The sequence below is a fragment of the Moschus berezovskii genome, chromosome X (genome assembly GCF_049115385.1).
Source record: "Moschus berezovskii isolate FMDL1 chromosome X, NW_MosBer_1.0, whole genome shotgun sequence".
Taxonomy (NCBI): domain Eukaryota; kingdom Metazoa; phylum Chordata; class Mammalia; order Artiodactyla; family Moschidae; genus Moschus; species Moschus berezovskii.
Genome location: NC_142488.1, coordinates 65,902,382 through 65,923,918, shown reverse-complemented (window position 1 = coordinate 65,923,918; position 21,537 = coordinate 65,902,382). Strand labels below are relative to the sequence as shown.

The 21,537-nt window shown below is 36.6% G+C and overlaps 1 protein-coding gene across 1 annotated transcript in view; it reads left to right on the top strand.

Moving 5' to 3' along the window:
• ZDHHC15 (zDHHC palmitoyltransferase 15) overlaps positions 1–21,537 on the top strand; it is a 203,696-nt gene that overhangs the window by 113,898 nt on the left and 68,261 nt on the right. The window contains exons 4-8 of the mRNA XM_055437898.2: positions 4,239–4,359; positions 8,544–8,613; positions 10,791–10,823; positions 11,530–11,650; positions 20,549–20,681. Of these exons, the coding sequence (XP_055293873.1) occupies positions 4,239–4,359; positions 8,544–8,613; positions 10,791–10,823; positions 11,530–11,650; positions 20,549–20,681 (478 nt within the window). The remainder of the gene's footprint in view (positions 1–4,238; positions 4,360–8,543; positions 8,614–10,790; positions 10,824–11,529; positions 11,651–20,548; positions 20,682–21,537) is intronic.

Sequence of the window (21,537 nt, the reverse complement as noted above, 5' to 3'; positions counted from 1 at the left end):
GATCCATCTAGTTGAATTCTATGAAACTGTAATAATTTAGAACTCAGTGAGACAATGAGAAAAATTACAATAGTTAAATTGATCATTTTCAAACTGTGTTCCCTTGAATGAAAGTGTTTTCATGCAATATTTGGGAGGGTACATGAAAAATTTCTAATCATATCAGGTACTTATAACATGTGATTACTGTAATACAGATTAGTTTCCAAAGTAGGAAATAAAACAATGGAAGAAATTTTAACAGCCTCCCAACATTAGGAAAAGTACTGATTTTAGTTTTCCCACTTATGGAATAAAAATTGTACACATACAAAATAAAATTAAACACAGAGAAAGACAAATATCATATGATATCTCATATGTGGAATCTAAGTTTTTTAAATGATGCCAAAGAACTTATTTACAAAACAGAAACAAACTTACAGTTATCAAAAACAAACTTATGGTTGCCAAAGGGGAAACATTGTGGGGATGGATAAATCAGGAGCTTGGGATGAACATACACACATGACTACATACAAGATAGATAACCAGCAAGGACCTACTGTATAGCACAGGGAGCTGTACCCAATATTCTATGATAACCTGTTTGCCTGTATGAGAAAAGAATCTTAAAAAGAGTAAATATATATATATATATATGCATAACTAAGCCTTCCCTGATGGCTCAGACGGTAAAGCATCTGCCTGCAATTCAGGAGACCTGGGTTCAATCCCTGGGTCAGGAGGATCCCCTGGAGAAGGAAACGGCAACACACTCTAGTATTCTTGCCTGGAAAATCCCATGGACAGAGGAACCTGGGTAAGCCACAGTCCGTGGGGTCGCCAAGAGTTGGACACGACTGAGCGACTTCACATGCATAAACAAATCACGTTGCTGTATGCCAGGAACTAATACAACATTGTAAATGAATTCTGTTCTAATAAATTTTTATAAAACACAAAGTAAGGTAGTAATGTAAGAATTGAGGAACTTGAGATATTACATATATAGAAAGTAGAAAATGGCAAAAGTTCTTTCTTATGAGTAATGATTTGAAATATAAATTCAATTAAATATAAATATTTAATTAAAAGGGAAATATTTGCATAATAGATAAACATTATTATCTATCTTTATGCTGTCTATAAGTGGCTCACTCTAGAACCAAAGATGTAAATAGGTTGAAAGTGAAAGGAAGAAAAAAGAAGAAAAAGATTTGACTGAGTGATATCAGAAAGATGGCAGAGTAGAAGATACCAGCCTCTATCCACCCCCCACAAAAAACAACTGACAGCTATACATATATCAAAATATCCCTTGGAGGGCTCAAGTGTCTAATTTAAGAACCTGAAGCAACACAGTGGAACAAAAATGGAGACTAACCACACAGAAAAGATTGCTGGGGAGATCAGCATGGATGATGATAATCAGCATGGATTTAGCTAATCACTGCAAATGTCTAACATTTAAAGCCACATGTTCATCATTTTTAATTGGTAAAAAGAAAAAGTGAATATTTTGACATATGTTTAGCTTAGGTAGATAATGCCAAAGTTTCCCAAAGTGGTTGCATAAATCTACACTCCCATATAAAAAAGGTGAATCATTTGGGCCTATTTGATAGCCATAATATTAATTTCTCTAATACCAAATGCATCCTGATTTATCACCAACTGTCCTACTTAAAACACATTTGCTGGCTCATTGCATTCTAATCATTAAAAACACTTGGTTTGTGCCAGAAATAGGACATCCAGGCATGATGTCTTATTCCAAACCAAAGCCTGCTTGTTGTACAACCACAAGGTTTCATCACATACAAGCTGTAACAATATTGTCTCTGCCTTTCAAGCTGGAACAGTTTAAGACAACAAAGTTACACTCCCAAGAACATCCCTGAACTTAAAGAGCTTCCCAAGGTGCTACTTTTAATTATTCGCATTAGCAAGAATTGTTTAAAATTTTATACTTTTAAATCAACTATACTTCAATAAAAAGATAAAAAATAAATTAAAAAATAAAACTTTACACTTTCTAATTAATATAATTTTTCTTATAAGAAAACAAAATTGCCACTTGTTTTTATATTAAATTTGCATTATTTAGTTAACATTTTATAACATTGATCTATAGACTTCTGGCTGCAAAATTTCTTAGTGTGTGTGTCTGTACAGTTCATCACAGAATCCTTGGCTACCTGGGCCTCCACCTGTTAAATGCCTGTAGTGCACTATATTTATTGTGATAGCCCCTACACATTTCCACATACTCACAGGCAGTCAGTCTACTTTAGAATAACATGATTCCATAAAAATGCACCACAGGTATGGTGCTTAAAATAGTGTTTGACTTTATATGTTTCTAATTTTTAAAGTTAGATACATTAAATTATCTTAAATATTTTATTAATTTATTTGTTTTACTATTTTATTGATGTATAAATACATACTCATTTCCAAGTGTATGATTTCATAAATTTTACCTATATTTACACCCATATAATCACTATCCACGTTAAGATTTTGAATATTTCTAACAGCTCAGAAATCTCTTTCATACACTTTCCAAATCAATTTCCTCTCAGAGGTAACCACCACGGATTAATTTTGCCTATTCTTGAACCTCACACAAAAAAAGAATCATAGTATATGCTGTTGTGTGTAAGCCTTTCACTCAGTGTAATGTTTTCCAGATTCATTCATACTGTTGCATGTCAGTTGTTCATTCCCTTTTACTGCTATTGGTTTTTCTCTTTTATCACAATTGATTTATCAATTCACCAATTAAAGGACACTTGTTACCATTTTTTCTGTTGTGAATAAAGCTGCTATGAACGATCTTATACCTGTGTTTTGGAATACACACAAACACATAAACACACACACACACCCATCTCTCTTAGGTATATAACTGGGAATGGAATTGCTGAGTCATAGAGCTGGCATATATTTAGCCTACATAGATAATGTTAAAAGTTTTCCAAAGTGGTTGCATAACTCTACATTCACAGCAAGATTTTCTGTTCCTCAAAATGCACCATAAAGGATGTAAAGGGGAAAGCCACAGACTTTTAGAAAATATTCAACAAAGGACTAGTATCCAAAGTATATAAATTACTCAAATCATTGCAATACAAATCAATAATTAAAAAAGACATGTAACTCAATTACTTTTAATGGACAAAAGGTTTGAATAGGCATTTCACAGGTAGATACCCAAGTGGACAATAAACTCAAAACAGTGCTGAATGTCATTAGTAGTCAAAGGAGTGCAAATTAAGATCACATTAACATAACTACTACATGCTATCTAGAATAGTTAAAAGTTTAAAGATTGGCAATATCAAATATTTGAATAATTTAAGAAATTTTACTTGTAAAAGAGACAATTAGTTACTTATTATTTATTACCTAGAAATCTTACACCAATCCTGTGAAGTAAGTATTATTTCATCTATTTTACAGATAAAGAAACTTAGGTTGAGAGTGTCTGATTTTCCAAAGTGATTTTTGAACTATTAAATGGCAGAGATGAAGTTGAAACCCAGAAAATCTGATCACAGGTCTTTTTCTTTTTCACCTCTTCTATCGTTTGGCCCAAACAGAAGAAAACCTACAGGTCTGTATTACTTTGGAAAATCATTGCCCTTATATATTTTTTTTTGGCAAGATTAGCAAAGTGTGGCACAAACGTGGCAACAAGCTTCATACCAGACTAAAAACTTCTAAAATAGTGAAAATATCCAATTATCTATTCATTTGCAAAATTAGAATACACAAAGTTGCAAGTAGTCTCATTCAGCTTCTCCAAGAGGACACCTATAGAATACTCACAACTTAATAAAAAGCATAGTTTATCATCAACAGTATCCTGGCAGCAATGTATCTATCACTTTTAACATGCAACATCATATTATAGTATAGTGGAGTGGAAATGGCATAAGTCTTGGTGAATTGGTTTGGGTCTTAGTTTTGCTGCTTTTACTAGTTGAGTTGAGTATAACCATAGCCAAGGTACTTAGATTTTATTTTCTTAGATTATAAAACAATATTACCTATCACATAGAGTTATGAATATTGAGATAAAAGCCAGATAAGATAAATGAGATAATTATCCAGAGAAAGTTATAAGCCAAATTGGTATCTGAATATCAAAGGGTAGGTAACAAATATTTTCATCTAAATAGTTGTTGTTGTCTTTAATCTTTTCTGTGAACCTTGGAAAGTAAAGTCTTGCCTCTCACTTTTCCTTGCAGTTCCACTTGTCCTATACAGACAAGGAGCGCTATGAAAATGAAGAGAGACCTGAGGTCCAGAAACAGATGCTTGTTGATATGGCCAAGAAGCTACCAGTTTACACAAGAACTGGGAGTGGAGGTCAGTTCATCCAAAGTCATTTAGGGAGGCAGATCTACAAGGTTCTCAGAAACACTGAGTCATAAATATCCTCACTCTAACCCACTTTTCCCTTCTTTCTTCTGAGAAACACCATGAAGTTTTTTCTCAACATAGTATAAAAAATGTCAAGCATTTATGGAATAATTACCTTATAAACATCTGTATACCCACCACTGGAGTCTACCACTAACATTTAACTATGTTGCTTTATCATGTATCTGTCTACAAATACATTCTTCTATCTATCATCCATCAGGCCGTCTTTTTAAAAAATTTTTTTTATTGAAGTATAGTCGATTTATAATTTTGTGTTAGTTTCTGATGTATAGCAAAGTGGTTCAGTTAAACTTATATAAATGTACATATATTATTTTTCATATTCTTTTCCATTACAGTTTATTACAGGATACTAAATACAGTTCTCTGCTATACAGTAGGCCCTTATTGTTTATTTTATATATAGTAGTTTGTATCTGCTAATCCCAAACCCCTAATTTATCTATCCCCCACAACCTTTCCATGACTGTGAGTCTGTTTCTGTTTTGTAAATAAATTAATTTGTATTGTATTTCAGATTCCACACATGTGATATCATATGGTATTTGTCTTTGTCTGACTTCATTTAGTATGATCATCTCTAGGTCCATCCATGTTGTTGCAAATGGCATTATTTCATTTCTTTTTATGTCTGAGTAGTATTCCATTGTATTCCACAACTTCTTTGTTCATTCGTCTATTGATGGACATTTAGGTTGATTCCATGTCTTGGCTATTGTAAATAGTACTGCAATGAATGTTGGGGTATATGTATCTTTTTGAGGTACGGTTTTCTCCAGATATGTGCCCAGGAGTGGGATTGCTGGGTCATATGGTAGTTCAATTTTTAGTTTCTTAAGGAACCTCCATACTGTGCTCCATAGTGGCCATACCAATTTACATTCCCACCAACAGAGTAGGAGGGCTCCCTTTTCTCCATACGCATCCTCTCCAGCATTTGTTATTTGTAAACTTTTAAATGATGGCAAGCCATCTTATTTTTTTAATATTTATTTATGGCTATTTTGGGTCTTCATTCCTGCATGCAGTCTTTCTCTAGTTGCAGCGAGTGGGAGCCACTCTTCCTTGCAATGCATGGGCTGCTTATTGCAGTGCCTTCTCTTGTTGAGGAGTGCAGGTTTCAGTAGTAGTGGCACATGGGCTTAGTTGCTCTTCAGCATGTGGGATCTTCCTGGACCAGGGATCAAACCCATGTCCCCTGCATTGGCAGGTGTATTCTTAACCACTGGACCACCACAGAAACCCCATCTTATTTTTTTATGCATTCCAAAGTACCCAAGATCCACCTAAATATTTTATTATTCTTTTTGAGTAAAATTTACATACAAAAAACATGCACAGATCTTAAGTGTACCGTTCAGTGTTTTGACAAATGTATACACCTGTGTAACCAAAACCTCTGTAAACATTACCATACCACAGAAAGTTCTCTCATGCTCCTTCCCAAACAGTCCCACCACCACCACCAAAGACAACCACTATTCTAAGGGTTTTCTACCATTGATTAGTTCTACCTACTCTAGAATTTTGTATAAATGGAATCATACAGTATGTACTGTTGTATCTGGCTTCTTTTATTCAGCATAATGTTCTTGAGATTCATTCACATTCTTGTGTATTTCATTCCTTTTATTGCTGAGTAGTATTTCATTGTATGAATATCATAATTTGTTTATCCATTTACCAGTTGATGCTCATTAGGATTGTTTCCAGTATTCAGCTATTATGAGTAAATCTGCTGTGAAAATTCTTGTACAAGTGTTTGTGCAGAGATATGTCTTCATTTTTCTTTGGTGATATTCACTATGGAGTTTTATTATTAGTTTTCTTCTGCATGAGTGGAACAATACTAGGTGAATAATTCACCTCTTAAAATTTGAAACCTAAGACTTTTTTCTCTATGTCTGTATTGCTATTTCTGCTTTACAAATAAGATTATCTATACTATTTTTCAAGATTCCAAATATATAAAATAGATAGTGAGAACATTAAAAAGTCTTATTCCTCCCTATATGACATTCAGCAATTGACCTTTCTGAGCCCCCAGTTTCTTCCCCTGTTAAATGGGGTTAATACTGCCTGTATCCAAAAGTTACCTTGATGATTAAATGACAAGAATAAATAAATAAAGGTCCTAAAAAGGGAAAAGAAAACAAAGGGGTTTTTTTGGCAAGTAATTCTAATGTTTCTAATAAGGAAGATCATGTTTCAGGGTTTGGGAAGTATACTGTTAGATGTCTATGTTCATCTATTTATCATTTACTTGTTCAACAAATATTTATTAAGATCCCATATGACAATTGGGAATGTTTCAATATAATCTAGATATTAGATGATATTAAAGATTTATTATTTATTTTGTTAGAGGATTAGTGCATGCTGGTTTTAAAAAAGTCTTCATGTATACTGAAATATGGTGAAAAGGAAACAGTCAGGAAATTAAATATATAATTCCAAACAGTAGTAAGCAGAATGGTGTGGTAGAGAATAGATTAAAAGCTAGAGTTATATGGGATAAATTGGACCCAGAGATGTATTCTTTCTGATCTCTTATGTCTTTTAAAACTTTGCATTTTTTACTAATTTTTAACAATTTGAATATTTCTTCATGAAAATCCACATTTCTGCCTTCTTTTGGAAACTCAGACACTGGCAACATTCGATCTGTATTTCCCAAAGGCAAAAATTAGCTAGAGCCAAGTGGTAGTGCCTCTTTAAACAAGGCATGAATTCTCAGGTTCTTCACTAATCACTATTCCCTCAACTGTTGAAGCATTTGTTCACATCCCTGATACACAGTAATAGAGAGGGCTTCTCTGAGGCAATGTCATATGATCTGGGACTCAATTAAGGAAAACTTACTTGCAGAAATTCCCTGGTAGTCCAGTGGTTAGGACTCAGCGCTTTCACTTGCTGGGGTCAGGCTCAGTCCCTGGTTGGGGAACTAAGATCCTGCAAGCCACACAGCGTGGCCAAAAAACAGGGGGACTTGCCATGCTAAGAGTGTTGGAAATCTATTGAAGGTTTTTAGTGGAGAGTGATAAGATCTGATTTAGATTTTGACAAATCATTTGGCTATTCTGTAACGAATGTATTCTGAAGGGGCAAGAATGAAAGCAAAATGAATAATTAGGAATTATTGTAGTCTTCTAAATTAGAAGTGATAGTGACTTAAACTGGATGTGGCATTTGACCATATTTTTTAAAACATGCTGAAGGATCTAAACATGCATGTCCCTTGTAGAATGAACACAGAAACTCTGCTGAATTAATAGTTCACTATGTTGAATCAGTTATTTGTGCTTAAGGTACACTTTAGATGGAATTTTTATATTAGCTCAAAATATTTGTAATTTTGTTAAACTTAATAATCACATTAAACATACTCTATCAATGAACACAGAGAAAATTAGAAGGAAAGGAAAATGTCTTTTATCTAAGGAAATAAAGAAAAGAAGGAAGAAGGTAGAGAGGGAAGGAGAAATATTATTTATGTCATATTTACAAAGTGAAGAGAATCCTGAACTAAAGAGTCATAAAAGCTCTACAAGTCACAGCCCTGCCACTGCCACTTGCTTATTATGTGACTTTGTCTAAGTCACTTGATATGGCTCAGGTCTTTATTTTCTTCATCTGCAGAATTGGTCAATTGAACTAATTTTTCTAGAATGTCTCTTCTATTATTCAAATGCTTATTCTAAGAACCACCCTCTTCACCATACCTTAGGAGTTTTATCCTCCTCATACAGTCCAACCTCTGGAGACAGGAGATAAATGATGAATTCTGTTTTCAGATAGCAAACTTGGAGTAAACAGAGGGTAAATGATTTCCCCAAAATAACTCAAGTAATTGACAGTATAGTTTGTTTCATAATACAGAATTTTATGATCAGATATCCAGATATGAAAACTTTTCCCCTTACACTCATCCTCCAAAAGGTGCTACATACCACAATTCTCTTACGTGATCTTTTGCTTGTTTACTTGAAATGAGATGAGTTTGAGTACCTGTAATCAGTGCATAACAAGTCATCTAGATAGGCTAGTAAGATATTTGGTGTCATATTGATCCCTAACCAATGCTAACTACCTTATTTCTCCTATAGCTGTAAGATTCTGTGACCGGTGCCATTTGATCAAGCCAGATCGCTGCCACCACTGTTCTGTCTGTGCCATGTAAGTGACAGCCATAATTCCCCTGGGCTGAGCTTAGCCACTGGTGGTTGCCTTGACAACCAAATGACTTATCCTAATATGTTGATCCTAAAGAGCATTTCCTTTCAATCATGATAAGTACATGCCAAATACCCTAATAGAGATGAAGATGATTCAAGCTATTATAAAGATAAGAAAGAGAAATCAAACCACATTTTAAAAAATAAACATTTTATTTGAGAACAGTTTTAGATTTATAGAATTATTGTAAACATAGTTTTCATATGTCCTGCACCATTTTCCCTATTATTATCTTGTGTTAATATGGTGCATTTGTGAAAATTAATGAACCAATATTAATTTTTTTTTAATTTTTAACCAAAGTACATACACTATTTAGATTTCCTCAGTTTTTCTCTAACATCCTTCTTCTGTTCCAGGTTACCATTTAGTTGTCATGTCTTCATAGGCTCCTCTTAGCTTTGACAGTTTCTCAGACTTTACTTATTTTTGATAACCTTGACAGTTTTTAGAATTATCAGATATTTTGTAGAATACTCTCAGGATTTGTCTGATATTTTTCTCATGATTAGATTTGGGTAATGTCTTTTGGGAGAGGAATAATAGAGAGGTTAAGAGTCATTTTCATTGAATCATATCAAGGGTAAATACTATAGATATAACTTATCACTGCAGTGCTAATCATCTGACTCTGGAGTGTTTGTCAGATTTCTCCACTGTAAAGCTACACTTCCTCTACCCTGTCTTCCATACTGTACTCTGTAGAAGGAAGTTTCTGTGTGCAGCCAACATTAAAAGAATGTTATCCTACCCCCACCCCACTCTGAAGGCACAATATCTACAAAAATTATTTGGAATTCCTCTACATGGGAGATTTGTCTCTTCTCCCTCATTTATTTATTCAATCATTTACTTATATCAATATGTGAAAGTTGCTGAGTCATGTTCCACTCTTTGTGACCCCCATGGACTGTACAATCCATGGAATTCTCCAGGCCAGAATAGTGCAGTGGGTAGCCTTTCCCTTCTCCAGCGGATCTTCCCAACCCAGAAATCGAATCAGGGTCTCCCATATTACAGGTGGATTCTTTACTGACTGAGCCATCAAGGAAACCCATGTGGGCATGGATAATAATTTTATCTTTGGGGTTATAAGTCAATGCTACTTAATTTTATTATTCAAATTTCTCAAACTTTGTAAAATCCCAGTTTTATGCTAATAAATATAATCTTCATGCACTTCTTAAGTGCTTGTTCCATCCATGTTTCTGTTAACCTTGATTAAGCACAGGCTGTGGTCATGCTTTATTTTTTACTTTTATTCAACTAAGTAAGTAAAGTGAAAGACGCTTACTCCTTGGAAGGAAAGTTATGACCAACCTAGATAGCATATTAAAAAGCAGAGACATTACTTTTCCAACCAAGGTCCGTCTAGTCAAGGCTCTGGTTTTTCCCGTGGTCATGTATGGATGTGAGAGTTGGACTGTGAAGAAAGCTGATCGCCGAAGAATTGATGCTTTTGAACTGTGGTGCTGGAGAAGACTCTTGAGAGTCCCTTGGACTGCAAGGAGATCCAACCAGTCCATTCTAAAGGAGATCAGTCCTGGGTGTTCATTGGAAGGACTGATGCTAAAGCTGAAACTCCAATACTTTGACCACCTCATGCGATGAATTGACTCACTGGAAAAGAGTCTGATGCTGGAATGGATTGGGGGCAGGAGGAGACGGGGACGACAGAGAATGAGATGGCTGGATGGCATCCCCGACTCGATGGACATGAGTTTGAGTGAACTCTGGGAGTTGGTGATGAACAGGGAGGCCTGGTGTGCTGTGATTCATGGGGTCGCGGAGAGTCGGACACGACTGAGTGACTGAAATGAACTGAACTGAACTGACTGAAGTAAAGTGAGGGGAGATATCTTGGACCTATTCTCTGTGTCAATATCCTAGATTTCCCAATGGCTTTTAAAGGTTGAATTTTAGGCATGTAACTTGCTGCCAACAAGATCCTAAAGTTTAGTGATTGGCTTATCCTGGCAACAACTGAGGACACAATAGTTTTGGAGAAGCTATAGTGGAAACCTAGGAATGAGTGTACTGGTACCATATAAAAATACTGCTGGATACCTTGAATTCAATTCTGAAATTTATCACACTGTATTTTGTTCCTTTTGTAGGTGTGTTTTAAAAATGGACCATCATTGCCCATGGTATGTTCTTTTGATTAATTTCTCTCATCTAATAAGGTCAAAGTTGCTCAATATGCCTACTTTCCTAAGCGTAGTTGTAAAATGTCTGTTTCTTCTACCATAATTCATTGGGCTTTGTATTTGTGTAGGTAACAGGGAAGGCATAGCATTTTAAAGCAAGAATAAATATACCACCATTGGTGTGACAATGAATTCCTGGTGTCACAGAACTAATGGTCTCTTGTCCATTAGCTATAATAATGAAAGAGAGCACAAATAGTTCTCTTTGACATTACACAATTCAGTTCTGTTTTTAGCATTTTGATGTTTGAAATACTCTAGATTGTTAATTTAAGCAATTCTTTTCCAAATTTTGTATGTCTGACCCAGAGAACCAGTATGAAACCATGATAAAGAGAATATACCATACTATAGTAAATATAGTTGCTGAGATGCTAGTAAGTTTTCAGAATCCAAGATCCAGGTTTGCTTGGGTATGTCAGGAACCTATTATATAGGCCAGGTGTTTCTGTGTCTATAAATAAAAGGAAAAACAAGTGAGACATAAATTTATTTTTCCAATCTGTTCCTATTAAGGGACTTCAATTTCTGTTTTCTGTACGGCAGAAAATGAAGCAGCGGGGGTAACATATTTCACTGTCTCTCAGTGTGTTCTACATCAATGGATCCTGATTTCAAATGTTTTTCTTTTTTTTCCCTTTTTTAGGGTTAATAACTGCATTGGATTTTCCAACTATAAATTCTTCCTTCAGTTCTTAGCTTATTCTGTTCTCTATTGCCTGTACATTGCTACAACGGTCTTCAGCTATTTCATCAAATACTGGAGAGTAAGTTAAATAATCCAGAAGGATCCCCTCTTCTGCCCACCCCCCCCAGAATAAATACACACCTGCTCCAATCTGTCACCTTGTTCAAATTACTTTTTTTTTTTTTTAACATATTTTAGTAGTTAATACTTTTGATACTGATACTGTTGATACTGTTCATGGGGTTCTCAAGGCAAGTATACTGAAGTGGTTTGCCATTCCCTTCTCCAGTGGACCACATTCTGTCAGATCTCTCCACCATGATCCAAACGTCTTGGGTGGCCCCACACGGCATGGCTTAGTTTCATTGAGTTAGACAGGGCTGTGGTCCATATAATCAGATCAACTAGATTTTTGTGATTATGATTTCAGTGTGTCTGCCCTCTAATGCCCTGTCCCAATACCTACTGTCTTATTTGGGTTTCACTTACCTTGGTCGTGGAGTATCTCTTCACAGCTGCTCCAGCAAAGTGCAGCCACTGTACCTTACCTTGGACGAGGGGTATCTCCTCAAGGCTGCCCCTCCTGACCTTGAATGTGGAGTAGCTCCTCTCGGCCCTCCTGTGCCCCCACAGCCACTGCCTCTTGGACGTGGGACAGCTCCTCTCGGCCACTGCCCTGACCTTGGGCGTGGGGTAGCTCCTCTCGGCCATGCTTCTGCGTGTGGTCGGTTGCGCCGGAGCCGGCGTCTCTCGTGTCTCCGCCACCGCAGTCAGCGTCTCTCACGTCTGCACCATGTCAAAAGGCAAAATGATAGGATACTGACTGAGGAATTCCCTAGGTCGGTAGTTGCCCAGTATGTTACTGGAGATCAGTGGAGAAATAACTCCAGAAAGAATGAAGGGATGGAGCCAAAGCAAAACAAATACCCAGTTGTGGATGTGACTGATGCTAGAAGCAAGGTCCGATGCTGTAAAGAGCAATATTGCATAGGAACCTGGAATGTTAGGTCCATGAATCAAGGCAAATTGCAAGTGGTCAAACAGGAGATGGCAAGAATGAACGTCGACATTCTAGGAATCAGTGAACTAAAATGGACTGGAATGGGTGAATTTAACTCAGATGACCATTATATCTAATACTGTGGGCAGGAATCCCTTAGAAGAAATGGAGTACCCATCATGGTCAACAAAAGAGTCTGAAATGCAGTACTCGGATGCAACCTTAAAAACGACAGAATGATTTCTGTTCGTTTTCAAGGGAAAACCATTCAATATTACATTAATCCAAGCCTATGCCCCAACCATAACGCTGAAGAAGCTGAAGTTGAATGGTTTTGTGAAGACCTACAAGACCTTTTAGAACTAACACCCAAAAAAGATGTCCTTTTCATTATAGGGGGCTGGAATGCAAAAGTAGAAAGTCAAGAAACACCTGGAGTAACAGGCAAATTTGACCTTGGAGCACGAAATGAAGCAGGGCAAAGGCTAATAGAGTTTTGTCAAGAGAACGCACTGGTCATAGCAAACACCTTCTTCCAACAACACAAGAGAAGACTCTACACATGGACATCACCAGATGGTCAACACCGAAATCAGATTGATTATATTCTTTGCAGCCAAAGATGGAGAAGCTGTATACAGTTAGCAAAAACAAGACCAGGAGCTGACTGTGGCTCAGGTCATGAACTCCTTATTGCCAAATTCAGACTTAAATTGAAGAAAGTAGGGAATACCACTAGACCATTCAGATATGACCTAAATCAAATCCCTTATGATTATACAGTGGAAGTTAGAAGTAGACTTATGGGTCTAGATCTGATAGAGTGCCTGATGAACTCTGGACGGAGGTTCGTGACATTGTACACGAGACAGGGACCAAGATCATCCTCATGGAAAAGAAATGCAGGAAAGCAAAATGGCTGTCTGAGGAGGCCTTACAAATAGCTGTGAAAAGAAGAGAAGCGAAAAGCAAAGGAGGAAAGGAAAGATATAAGCATCTGAATGCAGAGTTCCAAAGAATAGCAAGGAGAGATAAGAAAGCCTTCCTCAGGAATCAATGCAAAGAAATAGAGGAAAACAACAGAATAGGAAAAACAAGAGATCTTTTCAAGAAAATTAGAGATATCAAGGGAACATTTCATGCAAAGATGGGCTCGATAAAGGACAGAAATGGTATGGACCTAACAGAAGCAGAAGATATTAAGAAGAGGTGGCAAGAATACACAGAAGAACTGTACAAAAAAGATCTTCACAACCAAGATAATCACGATGGCATGATCACTCACCTGGAGCCAGACATCTTGGAATGTGAAGTCAAGTGGGCCTTAGCATCACGATGAACAAAGCTAGTGGAGGTGATGGAATTCCAATTGAACTATTTCAAATCCTGAAAGATAATGCTGTGAAAGTACTGCACTCAATATGCCAGCAAATTTGGAAAACTCAGCAATGGCCACAGGACTGGAAAAGGTCAGTCTTCATTCCAATCCCAAAGAAAGGGAATGCCAAAGAATGCTTAAACTACCGCACAATTGCATTCATCTCACATGCTAGTAAAGTCATGCTCAAAATTCTCCAAGCCAGGCTTCAGCAATATGTGAACCGTGAACTCCCAGATGTTCAAGCAGGTTTTAGAAAAGGCAGAGGCACCAGAGATCAAATAGCCAACATCTGCTGGATCATGGAGAAAGCAAGAGAGTTCCAGAAAAACATCTATTTCTGCTTCATTGACTATGCCAAAGCCTTTGACTGTGTGGATCACAATAAACTGTGGAAAACTCTGAAAGAGATGGGAATACCAGACCACCTGACCTGCCTCTTGAGATACCTGTATGCAGGTCAGGAAGCAACAGTTAGAACTGAACGGGGAACAACAGACTGGTTCCAAATAGGAAAAGGAGTACATCAAGGTTGTATAGTGTCACCCTGCTTATTTAACTTATATGCAGAGTACATCATGAGGAACGCTGGGCTGGAAGAAGCACAAGCTGGAATCAAGATTGCTGGGAGAAATATCAATAAACTCAGATATGCAGATGACACCACCCTTATGGCAGAAAGTGAAGAAGAACTCAAACGCCTCTTGAAGAAAGAGGAGAGTGAAAAGGTTGGCTTGAAGCTCAACATTCAGAAAACGAAGATCATGGCATCTGGTCCCAACACTTCATGGGAAATAGATGGGGAAACAGTGGAAATAGTGTCAAACTTTATTTTTCGGGACTCCAAAATCACTGCGGATGCTGATTGCAGCCATGAAATTAAAAGACGCTTACTCCTTGGAAGCAAAGTTATGACGAGCCTAGATGGCATATTAAAAAGCAGAGACATTACTTTGCCAACCAAGGTCCGTCTAGTCAAGGCTCTGGTTTTTCCCGTGGTCATGTATGGATGTGAGAGTTGGACTGTGAAGAAAGCTGATCGCCAAAGAATTGATGCTTTTGAACTGTGCTGGAGAAGACTCTTGAGAGTCCCTTAGACTGCAAGGAGATCCAACCGGTCCATTCTAAAGGAGATCAGTTCTGGGTGTTCATTGGAAGGACTTATGCTAAAGCTGAAACTGCAATACTTTGGCCACCTCATGTGACGAGTTGACTCACTGGAAAAGAGTCTGATGCTGGGATGGATTGGGGGTGGGAGGAGAAGGGGACGACAGAGAATGAGATGGCTGGATGGCATCACTGACTCGATGGACATGAGTTTGAGTGAATTCCGGGAGTTGGTGTTGGACAGGGAGGCCTGATGTGCTGTGATTCATGGGGTCGCAAAGAGTCGGACACGACTGAGCGACTGAACTGAACTGAACTGAACTGAATAGTTAATACTGAATTAATCAGAAAGGAAGAAACAGTCTCCCATGTTAAATATTCTCCCAATTTAAATATTCTGAGATTTAGGAGGCTATTATTTAGATGTCAGTTAAACAATTTACTATTACATATGAGAACCTTGTTGGGCCTCCGCGCACCTAATCTCTTTACTCTTACTGATTCTTTACAATGTATTTATCTAATCAAGTTTTAAAAATCCACTTCTTACCAATTTTAGGTTTGAAAAATGTTGAAACTAATTCTAAATCCCTAGTTTCCTGAGACAAAGGCTGACGAAGTACTCCCTCATTGCCAGAAAATACTTTCTAATTCCCTGTTCAAAGATTTAATTCCTATTGTATTCCTATTCCTATTGGAAAGATTCATCTTCACAAAAGACCAAATGAAAAGGAAGAAACAAGGGAGACATGAACTTGGTTTTCCATCTCTCCCTATTAAGGAACTTATTTGAACTTTGACAAACTCTGGGTTGGCTTTTAGGATAACTGAGTTCTCATACTGGCTCTGCTACCTGCTTCACTGGCTCTTTGCCAAGATCAAATGAAACAGATGTTGAAAGTACTTTACCTTTCAAAACATGATTCCAATAATTATAATGAAATATTTTTTAAAAAATCCTTTCACCTTTCTTCTGCTTGAAAATATCGGTTATATTTCATCTATTCCCAAAAGAATTGAAGGCAGAGTTTCAGTTCGTATATGTTTACAGGATCTGGCAACAGTATAGTAAAATATATATTTTTTTAAATTTCATGCCAAAGAACTCCAAAATATATGTCTTTCCCACAACTACAATTTTTAAGAAATAACCTTACATGATGAGGGCTTTCCAAAACAGGTATAGCAAAAAACAGCTGTGGGCAGAGCTACTAATTATTACTTTAGGAACTGAACAAGAGCCTGTATAACAGGAATTTCTCACCTCAAGTGGAGAGGTAAAGCAAGTCACTAAAATCTAGGTTATAAAAACTGGAGAAAAAAGGAGAAAGACAAGGCAGTAAGAACCTAAATAGTTGAGAATATATAAATTATTAATTAGTACTTTCATCTGTACTAGTGTAGAAAATTACAGAGGTATGGACTTTCCATACTCCCCTCAACTTGCTTAATCAATTCCCAGACAGCAAAAGAAACACAGATGTATAGAACAGTCTTTTGGACTCTGTGGGTGAGGGCGAGGCTGGGATGATTTGGGAGAATGGCATTGAAACATGTATATTATCATATGTGAAGCGAATCTGATGTGGTTGGAGGCTCCCCACCTCAACACTTTGTGGATTCAAGAGGCTGTTCCTTCCGGAAGTGTCTAAATTAGCCTAGGATAGAACCTACACGCTGAATTTACTAATTAAGAAATGAGAAACCAGAACTATAAAGGTGGCATAGAAATACAAGAAACCATTCTTAAGTAATCTTTTAAAACTTTGAACAGAGTTACAGATTTTACCATTTGTTATAAACTGGTATATATAATTTAACCAGAACCAAAAGAAAATTAGTATTGTGTGAATTCTGAAGCACTTTCAACATGTTGTAGGAATAATGTGGACTTTCTTGAGTTTTACACATTCATAAGTAAATGGTCTGTATCTCGTGCCTTTGTTGGCTTTCTGTGAGCTGTGGTTTCTGGGAAGTGAGCAGCTCTCATTCCTGTAACTCTTGTAATTCAGTTATTCGTGTGCCTCCTCATGAGGATTCAGTATGGCTGTGGTGCTGTTGTCCCTCTGATAGGAACTCTAACTCTGTGTAAAGCCCCAAAGGTCTGTTACTTATTTTTATTTTATATTGTACTATATTTCATTTACAGTGTTGTGTTTGTTTCAGGTGTATAGCAAAGTGATAGTCATATATATATATATATATATATATGAATTAACAAAAGCAGTTCCCATCTTTTGATTGGGTGCTCATGGTTTATAACATGAATGTCATTATTTTGAAACAGGGATAACTTATTTATGGCATTGGGTTTTTTTTCTTTCTGTAGCCTGAGGCAGTTGTAAAATGACTTAATGTAGCTTTTTACAACTGTGTATTCTATAGTATTTTTTCTTTTTGTGAAATTTTAACTGTTAATGTTTTTGGCATTGTGCTTTGTACCATTTATTAAATAAAAATTAAAAAAATAAAAAAAATCAGTAATTATATAATGCATATAAAAATCTTCAACTCAGGGATACAAAAGTATAAGCAGAAATGAAGTTTTCTCACAAATTTTCCCCAAATACAAAATGCTTCATCATCCTTGTGTCTCTTCTTTAGCTGCTTTCCACATCACAGGATCTCTTATCTATTGCCCAGGTTCCCATTGCCTGTTTGGCATTCTCTTCACATACTGAACTACTACCTTGACCATAAAGAAAATCTCCTGCATCCAATTCAGCAGGGAAAGTATCAGCCTTGGTCTTCATTACAGACTTTACTTGGTCCTTGATACAGTAAGCTACTGTTAAAGAACTAGTTGTATTTCATACATTTGCCTTGGGCCCTCCTACCTAGCCAGTAATCAAATACCATAATGCTGGCCCAGTGCAGTATGTTTCTTTTACTCTTAAAAGATAATATCTGGATATGAATTAATCTACAGAAATATGCCAGTATTCACAAGCACTATCAGAGGTAAACATAGCCTTCTCCTTTTCCTATTCCTTCATTTTTTCTCTCTGCAATAGACTAGCTCATACCTGACAGATGAGAGGCAAGGAAACATGCCCTGGCTTGCCCTTATCATGAAAAGGGCATTGACAGTTCAGAAAAATGCTTCTTTGCAGCCTCTCTAGCCAGAGAGCACTTTGGTGTGGTTTAAAGATAGCTTTCTCAGTTTAAATTGAGTCTTCCCCTAAAATGAAAAGTAAATGGTGCCATGTATTTTAAAAGCCATGTATCAAGGAGATTAGCTGTGTTCCTAAGAACAGCAACCTCCATTTGTATGGTACTTTACCATTTCAAAGCACTTTCATATCTATTATCTCATCTTATCCTCACCACAACTTTGTGAACTAGGTAGAGAAGGAAGTATCAGTCTCATTTAAATATTATAAACTGAGGGTCATAGTAGCTAAGTGATTTGTTCAGTATCACCCAGCTTCTAAGTTTCAAAGTGAGAACCTGAACTGACTCTCAGCCCAAAACACTGTACCATGTCTTATTGCCCATTGTGGTCCTGTTATAAAGAAGTTCTACCTCCTTTGGAATACATAATTCAGAAGACCATCAGATTGTGGTTCTCCTCTCCATGTTAAAGAGTAGCTACGTTGATAGGAAATTGATATTTGCTTTATGAAAAAGTAATAATATACAGCTCTCACACGGGGCCAAGAATCTCCTCATGGAGACTAAAAATTCTTTTACAACTGAGATGATAGTATTATTCTACCTGTATTCCCCTGAACTGCTTCTGGTGGTTATTGCTTTGAGTAATTTAGCTTGGTTATCTCCTGAGAAGGTAATTTTGAACATAGGGTCATTTTCTTCTAACAAAAAAGCTAAATATCTAAGGAGTTTATCAAAGGACAACACAGTAGATATGCTTTGGCAGACAGAAGAGATTTCTGTAGGAGCAATTCAGGGAGGAAAGACTTTCATCTCAGCTACTCAGAGTGTAAACTGACTTTATGTCAGTCCCTGCTACCCAGCCATTTGCTATTGTCCATTTAAACACGAAAAATGAGTAAAATAAATGTGAGCTTTAAAACATTAAAAAGTAGACATTTTGAAAACAAAAGTCCAGCCAGTCAAAAACCACCACAAATTCTTTCCTATAAATTTGAAATGAATGAAAGAAAAATCAATTAAATTCAATTTGAGTGGTTAAGCCAATATTTTGTAGAAGGATCATTTCAAAAGGGAGCTTCACATAAAAGTTCCTGAAGGTCAAAGTCCTTGGTGTTGCTATATCCTGGAGTACTCTTCCCCCAGGCAAATTTCACCTAGACCACCCCTCAGCTGAAAGCATCTGACTAGTTTACATCCTCTTATCTTCATCCTTCAAACACATACTCTCTAGAAGACTCCTAGTATTTCCTTACACCAAAATAAATATATATCTCTTCAAAGAGAAGAAAAAAACTGTACTATCTGAATTTGCCAACTGTTTCTAAGCCTTAATTTTCTCTTTCCAAACTGTAGTAGAACTAGTTCCTAATATCAAGGTCCACTTTAACAAAGAATCACCTTTATTACTCAAGAGAATTTGGAAATATTTCAAAGCAATTCATCATACCAAAACAATAATCAGCACAGGAAAGAGGGAAATAAAGAAAAGTCATTCTCCCAATTGCTTACTCCAAAATTGAAAATGTTTTCTACGGTCTCTTCAGAAAACAAAATGCTACATTCTGTGCATGCTATAGAACTTTAGAACATTCATTCTAGTATAGGGCTGCATTAAAAAAAAAAAAAAACTGTTTCCATATGGAAAATAAGATGTCTTAACTAATTATGAAAATATTTAGCTACCTACTTCTGCAACTGCCTGTCAAATCTTGCTTGATTTTACTGTCTAAACAGCTGTCTCATAGGATGTAACATACCAGCACATTCAGCTATTAAAAAAAACACATAAAATTTGCAGTAGTTTTAAGATCAGGTCATGACTTATAGGTAGAACATTAAAAAATACTACCTATGTATTTTAACTTCATACATATATCACTGTGACATTTTTAACATACATACATCCAAAGAAACATGACATATAAAGTATTCCAGAGTAAGCCACTTTGAGGCAAGAGAATGAACCATATGATATGACCTCAAGATCACCTCTAGCCAATCACTCATAATTTACAAACTAAATGGAGTACAAGCTTTAAGAAATTGCATACTAATTATGTCCTGAGCATACTTTTTTAACATTACTCTTTTCTAACTGACACATTATATACTTACATTTTATATACTTAAATACTTCTATAAACTTATATTTTACACTGAACTGAGCAAAGATCCATTTAGGCTGTGTAGGCCAAAAGCATATCCATAATGTGGAATGGTCATCCACAGAAAGAACTGTTTTGTAAAAGTTATACAAAATCTAATTTTAATTATAGCAGACATTTTATATATATATAAAGTACCAACCAATACAGAAAAACTACCCATGCCTTACAACTTTAATACTTTGTTTCTGTTTATTATTTCTTTTCTAGGGGGAATTGCCTGGTGTTCGCTCTAAGTTCCATGTCCTTTTTCTCCTCTTTGTGGCCTGCATGTTTTTTGTCAGCCTTGTGATTCTCTTTGGTTACCATTGTTGGCTTGTCAGCAGAAACAAAACCACCTTAGGTAAGACTGGATATTAAGACTAGGGAAAAAAAGCATATGAATATATATCACTGTGACCAGTGGATTGTTCTCAAGGAAGAGAAAACTGTGAATGAAGTGTTTCAGCTGCGATGACATTTCTTTGCCTCCAAACAGGGACAGATGTAAACACGTTATTCCAAACTGGAAAGCCTTAGTAAATGAAACTTACAGACTAAAGAGAGCATTAGTGAATAAAACTTCACATAAAAAGTGACCATTGCTTTTTATAGTTCATACTGGGTAATAGCTGGAGAAGGAAATGGCAACCTACTCCAGTATTCTTGCCTTGAGAATCCTATGAACAGAGAAGCCTGGTGGGCTACAGTCCATGGGGTCACAAAGAGTCAGACACGACTGAGCGACTAACACACATACACTGGCTAATAAAGTGTAGTCGCTCAGTACTGTCGGACTCTTTGCGATCCCATGGACTGTAGCCTACCAGGCTCCTCTGTCCATGGGATTTTCCAGGCAAGAGTACTGGAGTGAGTTGCCATTTCCTTCTCCAGGTAGCTCCCTAAATTTGCAGCATAAAAATTTCTGAAAGGTGTTCACATAAGGGAGTGCAGGAAAGAATTAGCACAGAAGGGAGCATCAGAAGGCAGAGGTCAAGGTCAACAAAGATAGAAAAATCTTATTGAGCACTTTTTAAAAGAATTTATTTATTTTAATTGGAGGCTAATTACTCTACATTATTGTATTGGTTTTGCCATACATTGACATGAATCTGCCCCAGTTGTACATGTGTTCCCCATCTTGAACCCCCCTCACACCTCCCTCCCCATACCATCCCTTTGGTTCTAAAACATTCTCCTGAAAGAGAATCCAAACCAAC